This window comes from Eschrichtius robustus, chromosome 19 (genome assembly GCF_028021215.1).
Source record: "Eschrichtius robustus isolate mEscRob2 chromosome 19, mEscRob2.pri, whole genome shotgun sequence".
Lineage (NCBI taxonomy): Eukaryota > Metazoa > Chordata > Mammalia > Artiodactyla > Eschrichtiidae > Eschrichtius > Eschrichtius robustus.
Genome location: NC_090842.1, coordinates 15,215,415 through 15,237,306, shown reverse-complemented (window position 1 = coordinate 15,237,306; position 21,892 = coordinate 15,215,415). Strand labels below are relative to the sequence as shown.

The following is a 21,892-nucleotide window of genomic DNA, read 5'->3' as shown; positions in this document are numbered from 1 at the left end:
CTAAATCCAAGGCTTCTGGTTGCCACAGCTTTAGATTATAGTGTTTTTTATGGCTTTACTGTGTTTCCATTTTACTCACTAATCTGTCTTGTCTTTTAAATATTTAACAATGTATGCTTTCCCTTAGTCATTGGACATCTTCTTTGTCGTTAAGCAGAGAACTATCCTGAATTTTACATTTTAATTCTGTTCTTCTGCAACTTTACGTCATCCAGATATGTAGCTTTAACATCTTTGTTGAAGACTGTGCAGACAGATCATAACGCAGTACAGAGGCACAGAAGTACCATTGTGGACTGTCTAAAAGATTTGGATGTCTCAATAAAACGGTAACAGATTATTGAAAATTCTGCTCCCCACCCATCACCTGATAACTTTGTAATAGTTTTGAGAGAGAGAATGTTGACATTTATGTATTTAGTCATTATTTTCACAGAGTAAATCCTTTTTTCGAAAGGATTGGCAGGGAGAAGTTTAGATTAATGAAAGAGGCCAGTACGGAATACTGAAGTGCACACTGAAGTTGTCCTTGGTTCTTTGATGAGTAAAACAGGTACAGATAAGCTGGGCATATGTTTACTCAACAGAGGTACTGTGTTCTGTGTGTTGGAGGATGAAAATACGGAGTGATCCATCGGCTGAGTGTTTTATCACAATGCTGAAACTCAAATTGCTGACAGCACACGTTTTCTCACAGTACTTCAAGATACTAGAGGTGGCCGTGTTTCTTAGAACAGTGCATCTAGGAATGACTTTTAGGCAGCACATAGGACTTTGAAAAGGCATGTATATTTTTTCCTTGATGTAGTAATTCTACTGGTTGTCTTCTTAGAATAACTGTAGTTGTTTGTAAAACCTAGTTATAGTTGGCCTCAGTGAACTTTTGGTTTACTGTTCAAACCAGAAAAAATTAGATTTGAAATGATCTCTGAAACTATTGACTTAACAAACATTCATTGATAATTGTGTTCCTTTTATTTGCAGAGAACAGGTGCTAAGTGCTTGGGCAAACTAAAGATAAGACCTAGAGTCAGTAATAACAACTTTTACATAGTGCTTTGCAAAGGATTTATAAGCACCCTCTCAGTTGGTTCTCAGAGCAAGCCAGCAAGAGAGACTAGGCAATTACTTCTATCCCCAATTAACAGATTAAAATACAGTACCAAAGGAATCAAATGACTTAACACCAAACCTTACCCCTTGGACATGGCAGACCTGGGAATAGAAGTCAGACTTTCTGACTTCTATTGTGTTGTTTCTCTATAGCTCATGACTGGGCTTTGCATTTCAAAAGTAAAACCTGGGTCTCTTTGACAGGTTATATAACAGTAGGAGCTTAGACTCTGGAGCCAGAAAGCCTCATTTCAAATCCTAGCTCTGCCCTTAATAAACTTTGTCTAGTTACTTAGCCTTTCTGTGCTTCAGTTGTCCCGTATGCTAAATGTGGATAAAAAAGCACCCACTTCAAAAGGTTATATGCAGGATTAACTGGATTAACATATGTAAAGTACTTAAGCACTGTGTAAGAATTAGTTATTATTGCATTTCTGTAAGGATTGAGTTTTTGTTGCTTGTAGATTAACTAAGATGAAAGTATTATTAAATTGGTATTTTTGAAAGTTAATTATATGCCATGTTTGACATTATTGACCAAATGTGAAAAGATGCCTGTAGTAACCTTATAACTTTTATATGTAAAACATGTCCATATTTGCCTTCAATGCCAAATTTGATAGGCGGTTTTAGCTCCTATTTGCTCTCATAGCACATACCCTTTTTTTCCTTTTCATGGCTCTTATTCTCTTTTTCAGTTTTTTTCCCAGCTTTATTGAGATATAATTGTGTAAGTTAAAGATGTCCATCACATTGACTTGTCACACTTATCTATTGCAAACTGATTATCACCGTAGCATTAGTTAACACCTGCATCCTATCACACACTTACCATTTCTTTTTCATGGTGAGAATATTTAAGATCTATTCTCTTAGCAACTTACAAGTATATAATACATTGTTACTAACAATAGCCATCATGCTATACATTAAATCTCCAGAACTTATTCATCTTACAGGTGGAAGTTTGTGCTCTTTGACCAACATCTCCCCATTTTTCCCACCCCTCAGACCCTGGTAACCACCATTCTAGTCTCTGTTTCTATGCATTCAGCTTTTTTTAGCTTCCACATATGAGCGATACTGTACAATATTTGTCTTTCTCTAACTTATTTCACTTAGCCCTCAAGGTTTGTTTTTATTCTACTCCTCTATGTACCTTTTGATGTAACCTATGTTAGATCATCTTTGGACTAAAGTGGATGTAATAAAAGGAGAGTATGGTGACTGTATATCATGTTTTTAATGAATAACGCAGAGGTATTATCATTGGGTAATAATTTTGTTGCCTCTCTTTTTGAGCCTTTTAAGTATTCTAAATTTCAGCTTCATAGAATAGATTGCTGAACTCAAACTGCATTTTTGGTCTTTAGTAGTATATCTCTTGGGGATTTTTGAAGAAAAGTGTTGATGAACGTTCAAAATAAATTTGATAACTTTGGTTATCTCATGTGCAAAGATTGGGATCATAAGATCATGCAAAGACATCAATACATCCACTAGTGCTTGGTGTTCAGAGGCAACATACGTGGGTCTTTGTTTCATTCCCACTGTAAATATCATAACTTTTTTTCCCTCCCCCCTGCAAGGCGTGCAATGGAATTGAGTTTTGCCCTGGTAAATGGGAATAATATTCGAGGCATGATGAAGGAATTGCTTTATTTTCTGGATTCATGTGAGCCAGAATTTAAAGCAGACTGTGCATCTGGAATCTTCCTTGCTGCAGAAAAGTAAGATTTTATTTTTATATTCATTGGTAAAAAATGCTTAGAACTTTTTGGAAAGCATCTTTAAAACGTGGGGGAAATGTTGTAAACATGTTTAAACATGTAACATTTATTTCAGGCTTCCCATTAGAAATTAGGTTTGAGAAGGCCATTCTAGCCAGTATCTAATATTAAGCATTATGCTAAGACCAAACTAATCCCACTTTTATAAAATCTCCTCTTTTATCTGTTCTTTAACCTCTCATCTATGATGTCCTTTTGATGAAGAGAATAGAAAAGTTACAGCATCTGGATGGTGGTTCTGTGTAAAACTTTTAGGAAGAAGTACCTCAAGATTTTGGTAGTATGGTTGTTTCTCCTCTTTTCACTGTGAATTTTAGGGAGCAAGTTTCTAGTCCTGGTGTGCCTGGGTCTCGGAAGGGTCCCTTTTCTTCTTTCTTCTCTATCCCCTCCTGTCCTGACTTTATGATTTATTTTCTGAAAAACTGGAGACAGAGTCCCCAGTTCTCAGCTCAGCAACTCCTATTGCATATTACGTGGAACATCTGAATTTGACTATGTACCATTTCATCACCCTTTGAAATGGGAATTGCTGCTAGTTTTGAAGGTGAAATGGGTCCAGATATAATCACTTAACCTGTGAACCTAAAAAATGCTGTAGGACAGGATTTTTGAAAGTCACTGAGCAGAGCTTAGTTTATAGGTTCCAGTGTTTTCACCTAGTGCCATTATTTTCTCAGGTATGCACCTTCCAAACGGTGGCATATAGACACAATTATGCGCGTTCTGACAACGGTAAGTAGTGTTCTTAAGTCAACATATACTAAGGGCTGGATGTGTCGATTAACGAGTCAGACAAAGCCCTTGTTCTCATGAAGCTTATGTTCTAGTGGGGGAGATAGGAAATTCATGGGGAAATATGTACCACTCTCTTGTCAGGCAGGGGAAAATGCTATGAAAAATACTAAAGTAGCATATGGGACTATATTGATGGCAGAGGAAGATGGGATATGGGGCAGTGGGCCAGGTGTCTTAGGTAGAATAGGGCAGGTCACTCAGAGGAGGTAACATTTGAGTAGAGAACTTGGTTAAATGAGGAGCTGTGCAAAGATTTGGGCGAAGAGTGTACAAATCAGAGGGAACAGTAAGTGTTGCAAAGCCCTAGGGTAGCAAACAAGCTTGACCTGTCTGGAGAGCATCAAGAAGGCCAGTGAAGCCAGTAGAGTGAGAGAGGCAGAGAATGGTAAGATTGATGCAGGGGCTAGATTCTATAAGGCCTCACAGGAGTTAGGATTTTATTTTGAATATGATAGGAAATCATTGGAAAGTTTTGAATGGCTAAATTCTGGATTTTAAATTATGGTTTTATAGAATATCCTTTCTTTGGTAGTCTTCCGGAATTTTGATCAGTCGATCATTCAATTAATAGACAGGGATTAGAGATTTAAGAGGAAAAATGAAAATGTAGTGGCATAACTATCTATGTCTAATTATGTCACCGGAAGTAAAAAACATTGACAAAGTTGACCACATTAAAATTTAAAACTTGTATAGCAGAAGGAAAAAAAAATCTACAAAGTTAAAAGGCAAATGACAATTAGGGGAAAAACCATTGTAACATATGACAGTGTGTTAATATTTTTAATCTATAAATACTTTACAATTAATAGGAAAAAGTAAAACACTGATGGAAAAACTGGCATTTGAACAGACATTTGACAAAAGAAGAAATGGCTAGTTAACATTGAAAAATACCCTTACTCTTAAAGAGATAGTAAATAAAATAAAAGTGAGGTGTCATTTTTCACTTGTCATACTTTTTAATCTCATTCCTAGTGCTAGTTAGAAAATAGAGAACAGGCAGTACTTTATTAATTCTGTTTTTAGGACTTTCGCTTGGAAAAATAAAAGGTCATTGTACAAAAATGTATATACAGAAGTGTTCATCCTAATCTTATTTATAATAGGGGAAAGCTGGAAACAACTAGGAGTCTCCAGATGGGCATGGGTTAAGTAAATTATGAAACATCTGTAGGAGGGAATGATACCATTGAAATTTTTAAAATTTCAATTAAATAGTTTACCAACAATGAATTAATTTTGTAAAAGTTTAAAAGTCAGTATACTTAAAAAAAAAAAAAAGTCAGTATACTTAATTGTGAAATTATATTCTAACAAAAGATACAATGGTTTTTATAAGGCTCAAAAGAAGGGAAAAATTAGAGCTCCTGAAGAAAAATGTTTATCAAAATCAAAACCTTTTTAAAAAAATTGCTCCAACTTTTCAGTTTTCCAATCAATTTATGTTCTCTTTTTATATGATCATATGATTTTTCTTCTTCAGCCTATTGATGTGCTAGGTTAATTGATTTTTTAAAAAATTATTTATTTAATTGAAGTATAGTTGGCTTACATTAATTGAATTTTGAATGCTGAATCAGCCTTCCATATCAGGAATAAATCCCACATGGTTGTGGCATATATATAGTTTTTTTAATACATTATTGTTGTATTTGATTTTCTAATTTTTTTAAGGATATTTGCATCTGTGTTCATGAGAGATATTGGTCTATAGTTTTCTGTTCCTGATGTTTTCTTTGATCCATGTGTTATTTAGTAGTGTGTTATTTAATTTCCAAATATTTGGGGACTTTTCAGCCATCTTTATATTACTTATTTCTAGTTTAATTTTGCATGATTTCTATTATTTTATTTATTTATTTTAGAATATTTATTTTATTTATTTTTATCTTTGGCTGCGTTGGGTCTTCATTGTGGCACGCGGGATCTTTTTGTTGTGGCGCAGGGTCTGTTCGTTGCGGAGCATGGGCTTCTCTCTAGTTGTGACGTTTGGGTTTTTCTCTCTCTAGTTGTGGCGCGTGGGCTCCAGAGCGCGTGGGCTCTGTAGTTTGTGGCACTCAGGCTCTCTAGTTGAGGTGTGCGGGTTCAGTAGTTGTGGTGCATGGGCTTAGTTGCCACGCGGCATGTGGGATCTTAGTTCCCCGTCTAGGGATCGAACCCGTGTCCCCTGTATTGGAAGGCGGATTCTTTACCACTGGACCACCAGGGAAGTCCCTGTGTTCTTTTAAATTTATTTTTAATGGCCCAGAATGTGATCTGTCTTGAGGAATGTTCTGTGTGAGCTTGAGAAGAATGTGTATTCTGCTGTTGTTGAACGGCATGGTCTATAAATGTCAATTAGATCATGTTGATGCTTTCTCTTATTTAAAACACTCTGCTTGTGCTTCCCTGGTGGCACAGTGGTTAAGAATCTGCCTGCCAATTCAGGGGGACACAGGTTTGAGCCCTGGTCTGGGAAGATCCCACATGCCATGGAGCAACTAAGCCCGTGCACCACAACTACTGAGCCTGTGCTCTAGAGCCCGCGAGACACAACTACTGAAGCCCGTGCACCTAGAGCCCGCGCTCCGCAAGAAGAGAAGCCACCGCAATGAGAAGCCCGCACACCACAACGAAGAGTAGCCCCACTCACTGCAACTGGAGAAAGCCGGCGCGCAGCAACGAAGACCCAACGCAGCCAAAAATAACAAATAAATACAATAAATAAATTTATTTAAAAAAATAAAAAACAGTAAAACACTCTGCTTTTTCCTATTAGGGAAGAATGTAAATATCTAAGTCACACCACTAATTACCTGCTTTTTAGCTTCTCACCTTTCCTTTTTGACCATTTCCCCAAACTTCTCCCTCTGTCTTTGTGTTTCTTAACAGGAGTGGGTATCCCAGCCACCTGGGATTTTTTCTTTGTCTTTTTCCTCTCTAAAGTACACATGGGTAGGCCTGGTCTCAGTCTTGTAAATCAGATCAGCTCTTCTGTCCAGTAATGGGAGATTGACCAAGGTGGGCTGATATTAGGCACAGGTTCCACTGTTTGTATGTCTTGTGCAGCCTGGTTATCGTCATGCTCTGATAAGGCCAAAATTTAGCTTCCTCATAGGTTAAATAGCTGTATTTTGTTTTTGTGGTTGTAAATCTCAAGATTCCACTAGTCAAGAGGACAATAAAGAGATCAAGGTTTTCTTTTTCTTTCTTTTTTTTTTTAAGAGTGGATAATTAAATACAAAATATTTCCTATTCCTGGGACTACTTATTGGTTCTATAATATTTATAAACTCTAGTTTTTAAAGGAGTGTGAATAAACTCAGGTTTTTTATTTGTTTGTTTGCTTATTTATTTATTTATTTGGCTGCGTCAGGTCTTAGTTGCGGCACGCAGGATCTTCCTTGAGGCACTCGGGATCTTTCGTTGCGACGTGTGGGCTCTTCATTGTGGTGCACGGGCTTCTCTCTAGTTGTGGTGTGCGGGTTTTCTTGCTCTAGTTGTGGCACGCAGGCTCCAGAGTGTGTGGGCTCTGTAGTTTGCAGCATGTGGGCTGTCTGGTTGAGGCGCACGGGCTTAGTTTTCTAAGCCCTGCAGCATGTGAGATCTTAGTTCCCCGACCAGGGATCGAACCCACGTCCCCTGCATTGGAAGGCAGATTCTTTATCACTGGACCACCAAAGAAGTCCCCTAAACTCAGGTTTTTTAAAAGTTACTATTTATTTCAGTCTCATCTTATTTAACAAGCCTTTTTGAACTGTTCATGTACACTCCTTTCTCCGTCCCCCAGAGTAGCGTGACTACTATAGCTAGCTCATGTGATTTTAACCCTGTGTTGGGGAGTTGTGGGAAGGGAGAGGTTGTTGTAATTAAGTTCCCAGTGAATGTATTTCTTAAATTTTTGTAATCATAGACCTTACCTGTTTTGAGTAGAGAAGGCCTTTCTTAAATTTTAAACCTTTTTTTTTTTTTTTTTTTTTTACTTTGGACGAAGAGAAGATTTTATTTTTTATAAAATCTTAAAACTTTAGAATATTCATTTAAATAAGACTTTAAGGGGGGAGGGATAAATTGGGAGATTGGGATTGACATATACACACTACTATATATAAAATAGGTAACTAATAAGAACCTACTGTAGAGCATAGGGAACTGTACTCAGTACTCTGAAATGGCCTGTATGGGAAAAGAATCTAAAAAAAGAGTGGATATATGTGTATTTATAACTGATTCACTTTGCCATACACCTGAAAGTAACACAACATTGTAAATCAACTATACTCCAGTAAAAAAAAAGACTTTGAAGTTTGAACTGCTTATGAACATGAGAATTGGAAACAACTTTATCTTTGAGGGTGTTTTGTAGTAGTCTCCTTTGAACAGCAACAGTACTAGCTAACATTTCTTATTATTACCGTGTGTTTCTAGGGGTAACTGTCCGCATTTCCTTTTAGGCAGGAAGCTATGTTCGTGATGATGCAGTTCCCAACTTGATCCAGTTAATAACCAATAGCGTGGAGATGCATGCCTATACTGTCCAGCGCTTGTACAAAGCAATTCTTGGTGATTATTCTCAGGTAAGTACTTTCACTTTTGGGGGGAAATTGCCCTTTATTTTCCTGATATGCTCTCACTACTATCACTCTAGAGGTGCCTCAGTTTTGACCTTTATGGTTAGATGACCTGTGATTTGTATTAATCTTTTAAAGGACTGAAATCTTTGACAAACGGTGACTTTCTTTTGACAGCAACCTTTGGTGCAAGTAGCTGCCTGGTGTATAGGTGAATATGGAGATCTTCTTGTGTCTGGCCAATGTGAAGAGGAAGAGCCTATTCAGGTACCCTTTGTCACTCTTGGTTAAGGAGGGGGAAAAGCAATGTTTTTGGTTTTAAGAGAGTAGTGTTTAATGAGTTGAGATTGATACCTTGAAAACCCTTTAAAGAAGCAATTCCAGAATTAACATTGGAAAACCTGCTGATTTTTGAGTTGGAACTTACTGGGCCATTGTGAGATATTAAAACTGCCTTTAGGACCTACCCCCCCATCCCATCAGACTGACTTACATTGTTTCTCTTACCCTCTGGCTGATAAGAAGAAATGAGAGTGTATCCATGTTTCCATTTGCTCATTAAAGGACTGGATTTCAGAGAAGTTGTGGCAACAACACTTTAACTCTATGTATATTTTTCCTTTCTTCCTCTCCTTCTGCCTCTGAAAGTCATAAAATGCCTCTCAGCCCCCAATGGGTATTCTCCATCCTTTTTACCTCCTTCCTACATGCTTCTGGTTGGTGGGTTAGGTTGTACAGTTACCCTGGCAAAGCACAGATTGTGTTAGAAGCTTTGGTAATGATGGCAGGATTGTCTTTCTGGTGGCATCCTGTGACTTAATATCAGATGTAGATATTTACAGTTAAAATTCATCTTACATTGTCTTTTTTTTTTTCTGCACAGGTAACAGAGGATGAAGTGTTGGATATTTTAGAAAGTGTCCTAATCTCTAATATGTCCACCTCTGTGACACGAGGTTATGCCCTCACTGCCATTATGAAGCTTTCTACTCGATTCACCTGTACTGTAAAGTGAGTATGGAGAAAAAGTAGGGTGAACATATAGTTTTGTAATTTTTAAAAACTTCATTATGGAAAATTTCAGGCAAAAGCAAAAGTAGAATAGTAAAATCAATTGCATATACCTTTATTCCTCAGTAACAGTCATCATTTCATGGTTAATCCTTATTTTATCTATACTTTGCTCCCTGTCATCCCCCTATCCCACCATTGCTTATTCTGGAGGTAAAAAGTAATGTTTTTAAAATCAGGTTTCTGATGCCTGTTTTCTCTTTTAAAGTAGCGAAGTTATTTTCCCATATAAGGGTTCTGGTTTATTATAATATTTTGAGATGTCTGAATAGGAAGAAAATTGTGAAGGTTTTGGTGTTTAACTCTTTAAAATTTTGCTTTTTTTTTTTTTTTTTTTTTTTTTTTACTATTTTGACTAAAAGTCAATTCTTGGATCAGTCTCCCAGCCAAGCATATTTAAACTTAGTTCTCTTAGACCCTCTGCTTTAATTTTTAATGTTAAGCTTCGTGAAGAATGGTATTTTTTACTATTTAAATTGTGAAGTAGAAGAATTTGGTGTCAGGTAATGACCTTTTGTTGAAAGAAGTCTGATGCCATGACCCATTTGTTGATAAAAGCTTATTTTAAAGTTATTAAAGAAGAGAATGAACACTATAAATTTATTCTTTTGTAGCAAATTAATAATCGGTACTTTTGTCTAGCAAATTTTAGGGTATGAGATATTTAACAGACAAAACCTAGCATTACAACTAGAATAAGTATGATGGTAATAAGTATGATGGTCTTGAGCTATATGTCAGATGAATGAACATAAAGGAAAATGTTTTGTTTTTGAAAAGTTACGTACATTAAGAAAAGAGCATTTCAAAATTTTAACCAGAAACCTCTGTTTCAAACATTATTCTCTCTGCTTGTTTATGAACTTTCTTTTGGGTATTTGAATTTGTTTGTCATTTTATCCCAAAGCCGAATTAAGAAAGTGGTTTCCATCTATGGAAGCAGCATTGATGTGGAGCTCCAGCAGAGGGCAGTAGAATATAATGCACTTTTTAAGAAATATGACCATATGAGGTAAGTAAGAGAAAGTAAACAATGCATGTGCCTCTTAGCATCTCAAACAAATTGTCATGATAAACCCGTAAAGGAGATTCATCCCTCGTCCTTTATTAGCCAGACTTCACAACTCTGTTTAGTTCTAACTGCTTGGCCCCTTGTGTTTTGTCCATCTTCTATTCTGCCTAGCCTCTAAAGAAATAAGTGAACTATGTTCCTTTAGTCCCCTTCTCACCTTTCTTTTGGTAAAGAAAGTTTGCTTCATTTTCCATTTTATTTGGTGAAGAAGTGGGAGTTGTTTCTTTCTCAACAGACTCACATTCAGATATCATTACTATTAACATTTTGGTGTGCAGTGTCTTCTGTTATGCAGTATCTTTTTTCCCTCTTCTGTTATGCAGTATCTTCTTGATTGGAAACTGCTAATAGGTACTTATTTGCCTTTCTTTCATTCCAGTTTCTCTATCACTGAGAATTCCCAGTCTCTCGGGATTTAGAGGGACAGTTTGTCCATTCAGTGTTTGTTGCCTGCCCTTAATCCAGCCAGGAATTTAGGTCATGTATTCTTGTAATCCGGCTTCTATTTTAGTGTCTGTGTTGGGATGTGGGGAGGGGAGATGTCTCTACATGTTTGGCTCCAATATAGTTACAGTGATTGTTTTGGGTAGGGAAGGTAGGTTAACTGCGTAGAATTTAACCACTTCAGATTCTTTCAGGTCTGCCCTGCTTGAGAGAATGCCTGTCATGGAAAAAGTGACCACAAATGGCCCTACTGAGATTGTGCAGACAAATGGAGAGACAGAACCAGCTCCTCTAGAGACCAAGCCACCACCCTCTGGGCCACAGCCCACCAGCCAGGTAGCTTTTCCCTTGCTTATCTGGGGATCCTCATGATCTTATAGTTCCTTAGAACCTATCTCTTAGCTGATTCCCTTCAGTGTTCCTGGATTGATTGATGGTTCTCTTCCTTATTTTTAAGTGTTGAAAGGGCTTTGCATGAGATACAGATTAGGCAATGACTAATGAATAAGATTTTATTTCCTTGTTTAGGCCAATGATTTATTGGATTTGTTGGGAGGAAATGACATAACACCTGTTATTCCAACTGCACCTACAAGCAAACCAGCTTCTGCTGGTGGAGAACTTCTTGATTTGCTGGGAGACATCAACCTTACAGGTGAGGCCAGACTAGAGTTATTTATGCTTGGTTAGGGATAAGGGCCTTAGGGAAAAACTACACTGAACATAGCCTTTCTATCTAGCACATGAAACAGTTGAAGATGGGAGAGGCTAAGTGAAAAGCAAGAGTCTTCACAACATCTGGGATATGTTGCCATACTAATACTCTAGAGATAATTAATAGGGATTCCTTAAAGTCTAATTTTTAATTTTTTGGAGAATAAATTACTCATAGCATTTTAAGATAGAAAGGACTGTCTCAGGTTAGAAAAGAAATACATCCCAAGAAATACATTACTTCTTCTAGGTTTCTTTCTACTCATGGTTAGTTTCCAAGAACTATGGCCATTTGTAGAGAGTGGAGAGATGTCAACCTGTTTTCCTCCTTCCCTCTCTCTCCCTCTCTCTCTCCTTGGTATTAAAGCAATGGAAGGAGAAAGTCATCCATGGTTATAATATTCAAACATAACTTTTCATTTGGGAATATCTTATCTTTATTTATATGTAGTAGACATTGGTAATTAATGTGTTCACAGTATCTCTGAACACATTAGAGTTCAAGAGTTCAAGAGAGTCCAAGAGGGCTTCCCTGGTGGCGCAGTGGTTAAGAATCCGCCTGCCAATGCAGGGGACATGGGTTCGAGCCCTGGTCTGGGAAGATCCCACATGCTGCAGAGCAGCTAAGCCCGTGCGCCACAACTACTGAGCCTGCGCTCTAGAGCCCACGAGCTACATCTACTGAACCCGTGTGCCACAACTACTGAAGCCCGCACGCCTAGAGACCATGCTCCACAACAAGAGAAGCCACCGCAACGAGAAGCCTGCGCACCGCAACAAAGAGTAGCCCCTACTCACCGCAATTAGAGAAAGCCCGCGTGCAGCAACGAAGACCCAACACAGCCAAAAATAAATAAATTAAATAAATAAATTTAAAAAAAAAACAAAAGAAAGAGTCCAAGAGTATCACTGTAGCATATAATTTCTATCTTAAGTGACTTCTTTAAAAGTATAATGGAGAGTTACAGCACACATGACCTTATGTAGAAAACAGCCATAGGATAAAGATGTTGAATGCTCATCTAGACTGGCTATCACAAGCTAAATGATTTTTTTCCTAACATAGCAGCCTCCCAGAGCTTATGGTTTATATTTGTCTTAACAAAATTTCAAAATGTTACGTGTCATGTACTTAGAGCCATTTACAAATAGTCAATTTCAAATCTTGAGATGCCAAAGCTATCCTAGATATATGGAAAAACAAAAACAATCCCATGTTTAAAACATAGTGTATGGGGAATTCCCTGGCAGTCCAGTGGTTAGGACTACACGCTTTCACTGCTTAGGGCCTGGGTTCAATCCCTGGTCAGGGAACTAGGATCCTGCAAGCTGTGCGGCATGGCCAAAACAAACAAACAAACCATAGTGTATAGATGATATGCTTTATTTATTAACATAATAGCATTTCCATGTTAGTACATAATCTTACCAATTATAATTTTAAATGGTTGTCTAATATTTCATTAAGAAGTTTGAACTATTATTTATTCAATTCCTTACTATTGGGCATTTTGTTTCCAGATTTTTCTTATCATAACTGATGCCTCAACAAATATCGTTATTACATAAATTTGTCCAAATTTATTTTGGGTTTACATTCTTAGGCTAAGTTAAGTTAGGCTTAATCTGTCTGAATCTGTTTAAAGGAAGAAGGATAAATACTTAACATCCTAGGGTATTGTGAGGAATAGTGACTTAGTACATGCATGACACATAGTAGGCACTTGGTAAATGTTATTTATCGTTTCCTCAATGTATATGGCCATGAGTTTCACTGTATAGTCATAAATATTATAATATTTTTTAAAAAGCCCTAACAGTTGAAAGGTTGATGCTATCATTTTGTTAATTTTTATTTATTCAATCAAGGGAATGTTTTATATTTATCCATATGTGCATTATACATGAATTTCCTTTTTGTACATTCCTTTTGTATCCTTTAACTCATTTATCATGGGGTCTTAATGTTTTGTTTTTGTTCTGACTTTCTTGTTTTTCTAGTGTTAAATGAAAAAGTAAAATGATAAAATGTTAAAAAGCCTAGATTTTCCTTTCCTTATTCATAATGAGTTTAAACACATTTTCCCATTTTTTTTATTTTTAAGTAAAAAAATTTTGAGTTCTAGATTCTTTAAGCCATCATTACAGTCATATAGTAATGCACAGTAATTTAAATCAGTAGAAAGTAGGAAATAAATTTAGTACGAGCTTTTAGAGGAACTGGAGCAGTGAGTTTCTGTTGTTTCCCAAAACTACCTATTGTACCATTGCAGGAGAAAAAAAGCTAAAATTTGAGGGACTTAGGGACTCATATGTTGCCTATGTGTCTTGGGTAGCCTATGATTTTCCATGGGAACACGTTTCTAAAATTGTTTTGAAAATGGAAATTATGGGAAAATTACTAGATTAGATTTATAAAAACTAGGATAACTATATGAATATTTGTTTATATTCTTCATTGGTAATCTGCTTGACTGCACATCCTGTGGTGTCCACATTTGTTTTAGCTCCTTGTGCTTTGCTTAGCCATATGTGTTTCTACCTTCCTTGCTAATTTTTAGTATGTGATTTTTTTTCGAGTGTACTTGGGTATTATTTTTTTAAGCTAATTCAGCCTTTCTTTATTTCATTTTGTGAATTTTTTAAATGGTGTAATTTCAGTTAATTTTATAAGTAGTTTGAAATCTATTTAAGCATAAAATGCATTCTCTTTCTTTTGCTGAGTTTTCTTATGCCTCTTCTTAGAATCTTGATTTCTGTCAGTTCATGGTCATGTTCTATCCCTGGCCCTCCTTAACTTGTTCTTATTTGGAAGGATCAAATAAATGTGATAATCTGATGATTTCTTTCCCCCACTCCACACCACCTCTCCCAGGGGGGGGTGTGTGTGTGTTAAAATTAATAAATGCCTTGATCTACTTAGCTTGTAAAATAAAATGTTACTAAGAGAGTTGACATTCCCTGTGTACTGCCCCCTTATCTCCTTCCCTCTTGATCCCAGAGATAACTACTATCTATTCTAAAATAGTGTTAGCTTTGGTGTTTACCATTCATGTGTATTTCTAGAATGATGCAGTGTGTAGTATTGTTTTGCCATATTTTGCCTTTTTAGAACTGGTATCCAACTGCATGTGTACTTTTATACCTTGCTTTTTTTGCTAAACATTGTATTTATGAATAATCCATGTTAAGTGCATTTCTAGTGCATTCACATTTTTACTGCTGTATATGTATAGTATTTTATTTTGTCAGTGTACCACAATTTACTTACCCATTATTTTGAGGATGGACATTTTGTTTCCAGAATTTCATTGTTAGAAATTATCTTGCTCTGCACACTTTTTGTAACATGTCTCCCTGTGTAAATATGCAAGAATTAATCAATGCATTCCTTCTTTTGTGAAATGCTTGTTCATTTTTCTTACCACTTTTAAATTAGGTTATCTTTTTTCCTTATTGACTTGTAAAAGATATTTATAGTTCTAGGTACTCACCCATTTGTTATTTTGTAGCATACATTTTCTTCTGCCTTTGGTCTATTTTTTTATGGTATTTTTTAATGAACAGAAGTTATTCATTTTAAAGTATTTGAATTTTTAGTTATTTTTATGGTTTATGATTTTTGCATCTTGTTTAAGGCATCCTTCCCTTAATTTGAGATCACGATAATTTTCTTCCGTATTTTCTTGGTGAGATTTGTCATTCTGGCTGAGATTGACCTGACTTTGGGGTGTTTCGTTTAGGTGCTCCAGCTGCTGCTCCCGCCCCTGCCTCAGTCCCACAGATATCCCAGCCCCCCTTCTTGCTGGATGGGCTTTCATCACAGCCCCTCTTCAATGACATTGCTACAGGTACAGTCATCATTAGAGCAATGAGAGGTAGTTGTTGAAGAAAGGAAGTAATAATTTTGCAAGCATTAGGCGACTGATCTCCCTGTGCTTTCCCAGGCATCCCCTCCATCACAGCATACAGTAAGAATGGCTTGAAGATAGAATTCACCTTTGAACGGTCAAACACCAACCCCAGTGTCACAGTGATAACGATACAGGCCTCCAACAGCACAGAGCTGGACATGACGGACTTTGTTTTCCAGGCTGCAGTACCAAAGGTACTAGAATTGTCTTCTTGGCCTTTTTCCTTGAATTAAAAATTGGCTGATTATTTTTTATGTATTTGGTAAGGGATATATTTTAATGTTCAGAGATTAAACTAAATTTGCAGATTTAACTCAAACTAACAGTAATGTAACTATTATGGTTCATTGAAGCATGTCTTTTTTTTTTTTTTAACTAAGCATGTCATTTTTAATGAATACTTTCTGCTTAGTCAAAAATATTCTTACAAAAAAAATATATATATTCTTACAGTTAGTATTGTAAGATAAAGGAAGGGCAGCCTAATAGTGACAGAGCAGTATTCTACAAGGTGATTCATTAATGCTCAGGGCACTGAGGATAGGTTGGGGTTCAGTAGTACAGTGGTAAAGACCTAAAAAACACAAATTGTAACGTGGAATTAAAGTTCAATCAAGATGAGAGACTTCATGTATTTGATATTCTCTTCTAGTCACTGGATCAGAATTAAAAGTTTTTGCCTCTTGATAATGTGAGAGAAACATTCCTCCTTCATTAACATCTAGTTTACTATTGATGCAATGACTGCTTGTTTTTATAAATTGAAGTTTTGTTTATACCAAATCTTAGTTTAAGGAGTGTTTATGTTCATCACTGAATAATGAAAAGTTTTGAAAAAGGAAAATTTAGAATGAGGAGTGGGCAAAATTTTTCTGTAAAAGACGAGATAGTAAGTATTTTAGGCTGTATGCTGTCATAGTGCCAAAACTGTCATGGGCGATATATAAAGGTGGTGGCTCTGTTCCAATAAAACACTTGCAAAAAGAGGTGTCAGTTCATTCTTGGCCCATGGACCATATTTTACCAACCCCTGGAATAGATTAGGCTAATCTGATCTTTTCAGTGACATGTGAAGTATGACATTCAGACAACACAATTTTGGAAATTGAAGACCTTTTACTTGTGGTTACTGCTGACTTTGCAAGCTTCTTTACTTGCATTTTTAGGAGTCAGAATAATGTAGATGTTTTAGAAGCAGTAGAGTTAGTGGTTTCAATACTAGTTGTATGACATTAAGCAGGTTACTTAATCTCTATGCCTGTTTCTTCATTTGGAAAGGGGGTGTGTCATCATGATATCTACTTCATAGGGTTCCTTTGAGGAATAAATGAGTTTTATGTGCCAGGTACTGTTTTTTAAGCACTTTTCATATGTTTGGTGCTCAGTAATTGTTAGCTGCTACAACTTAAGAGTTTTATACTTATTATTTTATGCTGCTGTTCTAGCAACATACCGTCTCTGCTTTAAAGTATGGCCTTCTTCTTGGTGTTGTACTATACAATGCCTATTTGCATATCATGATGTATCTTGAACTTCAAAACGTTCTATTTCGTAGATTCTACTATTTTTACTTTTTGTTATTTCTGAAATTGAGGTACATTTTAAAATTGATACCCTTGTCATAGTTTCATCGGCAGCCTGTTTTCTTTCTCAGTGGTATATAGAATAATGGTGTGAATTACAATTGATGCCATCTAACATTTAATGAAATAAATGTAAATAAATGAATGATATTTTAGCTTACATAATTTATCTTGACAGTAGACTTATGAATAAGTCCCAAAGTAATAAACCTGTGCATTGAGATTAAATTTCTGCTCTTGTAATTTTTGGCCTTAGAGAAGACCTAGACCCATGAACCTCCTTCCCTCCTTTCTTCCTTCCCTCCCTCTCTTTCTCTCCCCTTTGCCCTTCTCTCTTTTCTCTCCCTCCATCCCCTTCGTTCTCTCTCCCTCTCTTCTCTTCTTTCTCTTTCTCTCTCTCTCATTCTCCTCTCTCTCTAATATTTTAGGAGACTAAGCTTTCAGGAAAAATTTTTTTAATCCCAGTCTGTAAAATAGCTACATACATACTATATTGTGCTAACTATGACTTACCTATCTTGCTCATAGCACTTTTATCTCTCTTCCCTGTAAACAAACAAACAAAATCCACCAGCACTCAACAAATTATGGTGTTTGGCTTTTCCAGGTCTTTTGCTGTATGGGTTAGTTCTGCACATAATTTTTCTGTTAGGGCTTTGTGTCCCCAGTGTAGGGATCCTGATGTGTTCCACATACGTATTAACAAGCTGGCTTTTTTCAGCTTTTCCTTCACCTCTGTCCTGTAGGAGTAACCCTTGTCACATTCCAGATTATATAGGCTTTAGAAAACAAAGGTTCAAGTCTCTGATCCCAACCGTCCAAATACACAAAAGTTTGAAGGCATGTAGTTGGTGACTGGTGTGCTGGTTTACTATTTTTAGAAAGCTTTTCATTTCTTTCTAGTTTTTTTTAACCACAGGCACCCGTTTTTTTTGTTGCTGTTGTTTGTTTTGTTTTGTTTTTTACCTACATAGTTGATCAGTTACTATTAAGTGAGGTTGCCAGAACAAGAATTGGTTACCTCTTGAAAAGTGGTAGGCTAAAGTTGCTTCTACCAGGAAGGAAAGAGTAGCTCATTGCTAGAAACAGTGGCATTTTATAAGTGCCATGAAGTGATAGCCCACATGCTGTGAATTGCTGATATCTGAAAAACAAATAGAATTTAGTAGTAGGTAAATCTGGTAATTGAACCATCATCTGCGTGTCTGACTGTATTTGTTGACATCTCTGACATAGCGTGAAGTGTATTTTTCTGAAGAGTGCCCTCTGTTCCCCCCAGACATTCCAGCTGCAGCTTCTGTCTCCTAGCAGCAGCATCGTCCCAGCATTTAATACGGGGACCATCACACAAGTCATTAAAGTTCTGAACCCACAGAAGGTGAGTAGCACATTTGAAGACATTATCTGAGCAAGGTGTAAGCATATTCCCTGAAATAAAATTTGCTTTGTTTCTCAAAGGTTTTTCTGACTCACAGCAGAAAAGAAATCTTTTAAAATGTCTGGTCTAACCTCCTTGTTCTTTTGTAGATAATAAGTGAAGCCCAGACACACAAAATGGTTTAGCGGCATCTTATTAAAATGCACACTTAGAGGACTTCCCCATGGTCCAGTGGTTAAGACTTCACCTTCCAATGCAGGGGGTGCAGGTTTGATCCCTGGTCGGGGAGCTAAGCTCCCAAATGCCTCATGGCCAAAAAACCAAAACATAAAACAGAAGCAATATTATAATAAATTCAATGAAGACTTTAAAAATGGTCCACATCAAAAAAAAAATCTTTAAAATGCACATTTAAAGATTTCTCTATTTTAGAGGCTTAAAAGTCTAGTTTTTTGCATGGGGAGGGGGACAAAGCAACCAGTATATCTGAATGTAGAGCATAAGATGAGTACGTTTACCTCATTTTTCTAGAAAATTGGATACAAGGGTTGAATCTTTGAGAAAAGCACTTAGCAAATGTTACTGTGAAAATGCTCCTGAGTGGTTCTGTCCTGTTAATGTGGTTCTAGGATTGAAGCCAACAGTGAGTTCTGGAGATGCATTTTCTCTACTTGACTGCATGATGTTGGCTAATAGCTAGAGTACTAGGTGGTTTTTGTTGTTGTTGTTTTTTGCCTGTGTTTCATTTTTAAGAGAGTTCTGCTTTAAAATAATATGTGTTTTCTAAGATTAAAAGTCTATTTGTAGACTGTACAGATTCTAAAGATTTTATTTCAGTGCGTAATTTTTTATTCTCTTTTCTTCTCACAGCAACAGCTGCGAATGCGGATCAAGCTCACATATAATCACAAGGGCTCAGCAATGCAAGATCTAGCAGAGGTGAACAACTTTCCCCCTCAGTCCTGGCAATGAGGGTCCAGCACCATTCTCATTCTTATCCCACTCAATCAAAGGAACTCTGGGAAGGAGATTATGATCGCTGCAAGTCCCCCCCAACTGTACCATGGGCATGAGGAGCTGAAGAGAACTGTTGAGGAGGATTTTCCTAAAGTTATAGCTGACCTTGAAGCGTTGTTAAAGACTAATCTCCTCTCCTCCACTGTTGAGGCCGGCTGCTTCTGGAGGCTACTTTGCACTCTTCCTCCTCCTTTCCTTTTTCTGCACTTCTCCACCCCTCCTACATTTACAGCCAGAATCAACATTCCCTGAGCCCCTGAGGAAATCAGCAGCTGGTCTGGAGGAGAGGACTGGAATTCATGGCAAGAAGACACTCACTCTGTCTCTGCAGCAAGGAGTTGCCCCTTCTTTTTACTGTGTTTCTCTGTGGACTGGGCGAGGTGGGGTATTTACTCCTCACTAGCTGGGTTACCATCTTCAGGCGCTTTTTACATCTGGCATTGAGAACGGAAATGTAACAGTGGACATGAGGGAGCCCTGCCTTTTTCTACTGGTTCCCCCAATGTTTGAAAGAGGCATTAGGCTCCTGGTAGCCTTTTCTGTGCATTGCTGTATACACACAGACACACACATGTATGTATGTTTGTTACCAAGTACTGGTCAGACCTTGAAAGGTTATTTGTAAACACTGGACAGATGCAGTTAAAAAGAGCTTTTGTTTAGATTTGGCATGAAGGATATGGTGCTCTATTTGTAATAGAAACTTCAAAGGCTCTTCCAGCCCCCCTTTCTCTGCATTCTTTAGCTGTAGTCATGAGTACTCTCCATGATTTTCAAAATTGAGTCCCCTTAAAGTGCAAAGTGGACAATTTACAAAAGATATATTAATAGTTATTAATGCCCCTATTCCCACCACAAATTTTAAAGTTTCTCCTAAACCCATAACTTGCCTGAACTATGGTAAATGGGTGGAAAGAGGAGTTTGCCACTTTTAAAGTACAGACTCCTTAACAAAAGCACCTTTGCCCACAGGAAGAGTGAGTATCTGATTCACTCTAGAGCATATTGGAGTCATCTTCTCCATTACTCTAAATCTCCCTTTTTATTTCCTGAGCCTGGCTTGGACCTTGGCATTCCGTTTGAATTCCTTCTTCTAACTGGAACATTTGTGTTGTATCTGTAACACTGGCACTGAAATAAAGACCACACAGTTAAAGAAATCTTTCCTATATCGTACTTTATGGTGTTGGAATGAAGCCTTGTAGCTTCCTTGCCCCCTGTGTCAGAGGAAGTCTTATGGACACCATAGGGTAGGAATATCCTTTCCTGAGTGTGAGAAGTTGGTCTCTCAAGAGAGGCCAATCTTATGAGTATCTGCATCAAAGACTTGAGATCTGGAGCTTTTTAAACTAGTGAGAGTGCCGAGTGCTTTTAGAAAGGACCCTCATGTTATCAGACCTTAACACTGAGTTGCTGGCATGAGGTAAGGTGACTCTCCTGTGGCACATGTTGAATGTACTGTGTACGTTCGGGTGCACAGGTGCCATGTCTGATGTACTAAAGAAAAGGAAAAGTCAGGCCCACCTTGCTCTTAAAATATTTGCAATCATTACTGTATTGAGTACAGTACAAGGACCACTTTGGCTTTGGTCTTAAAACTGGATACAGATATCCATTTTTTCCCCCTCCATTTCACCAAGCCTTTACTTAAAATCTTCAGTGTCTTGTCAAATCTAGGTCTGTATCAGATGCTAGATTATTCCTAACGTTTGACAAACTGGAGTTGAACTAAAGGCTCCGAAGGGGGAACTTTCTGGTCTTATTTTAGTCTTTAAGAGCAAGATTTGCTAAAACTTATTCTAGTGGGTAAATGGTTGACTGAGTCAAGAACAGGATATTATCTTGTGCATAGTTTTCAGTAAAGTAAGTGTGGTCTAGTGTGTGTTTCAAACAACTGCTCTGCCTGTGCGATGAAAAATAGTCTTTAAAGGTTTCTTTGCAGACTGATTTCATTGGATGGATACTTAATGCTGTGAAACGTGATAGGATTAACATAATATTGGTGGATTTCTTGAATAGAATTTGTCTAACATTCCTCTTGTGGTTGAGGCTTTATTTTCTCTCTCACGTTTATAGTTAACCAGCTCAAGTTTCTTTAGTTGAACTGATTTGAATCTCAGAAATCTGCTGAAGATCATGCTATGAGACAGTGCTAGCTAATGGGGCTGGAAAGGGTCTACTCTCGGAACAAAGTGTCTCCTTGGGTGAATGTAGTTTTGAGGTAGAGTTATGTGATCATCCATAGCTTTGTCTAGACAGAGTAAAAATCATGGCCTTAACACAAAGGGTGCTGTGTAGAATATGAAATGATTCCAGAGAGTGAACCTGAGCACCGTATTAAAGGACTAGCGGCCAGGTAACTAACTGCCTAGGATACTGATGGTTGTGAAGACTGTTTCAAATGACTGGATCTTTGAAAGCTTCAGCGTGCCTTAGTTTCTAGGATCA

The 21,892-nt window shown here is 37.2% G+C and overlaps 1 protein-coding gene and 1 non-coding gene across 2 annotated transcripts in view; both read left to right on the top strand.

The window, feature by feature from the left end:
- Window positions 1-20,604, top strand: part of AP1G1 (adaptor related protein complex 1 subunit gamma 1) — a 76,335-nt gene extending 55,731 nt beyond the window's left edge. Inside the window, exons 11-23 of the mRNA XM_068529386.1 lie at window positions 216-329; window positions 2,703-2,843; window positions 3,581-3,635; window positions 8,135-8,257; window positions 8,429-8,518; window positions 9,135-9,262; window positions 10,230-10,334; window positions 11,033-11,174; window positions 11,367-11,493; window positions 15,296-15,403; window positions 15,500-15,660; window positions 18,329-18,427; window positions 19,298-20,604. Of these exons, the coding sequence (XP_068385487.1) occupies window positions 216-329; window positions 2,703-2,843; window positions 3,581-3,635; window positions 8,135-8,257; window positions 8,429-8,518; window positions 9,135-9,262; window positions 10,230-10,334; window positions 11,033-11,174; window positions 11,367-11,493; window positions 15,296-15,403; window positions 15,500-15,660; window positions 18,329-18,427; window positions 19,298-19,399 (1,495 nt within the window). The 3' untranslated portion in view covers window positions 19,400-20,604. The remainder of the gene's footprint in view (window positions 1-215; window positions 330-2,702; window positions 2,844-3,580; window positions 3,636-8,134; window positions 8,258-8,428; window positions 8,519-9,134; window positions 9,263-10,229; window positions 10,335-11,032; window positions 11,175-11,366; window positions 11,494-15,295; window positions 15,404-15,499; window positions 15,661-18,328; window positions 18,428-19,297) is intronic.
- On the top strand, window positions 601-686 carry LOC137753979 (small nucleolar RNA SNORD71). The gene has a single exon (XR_011071660.1). It is a non-coding gene; the product is annotated as a small nucleolar RNA SNORD71 (small nucleolar RNA).
- Window positions 20,605-21,892: the final 1,288 nt, after the last annotated feature.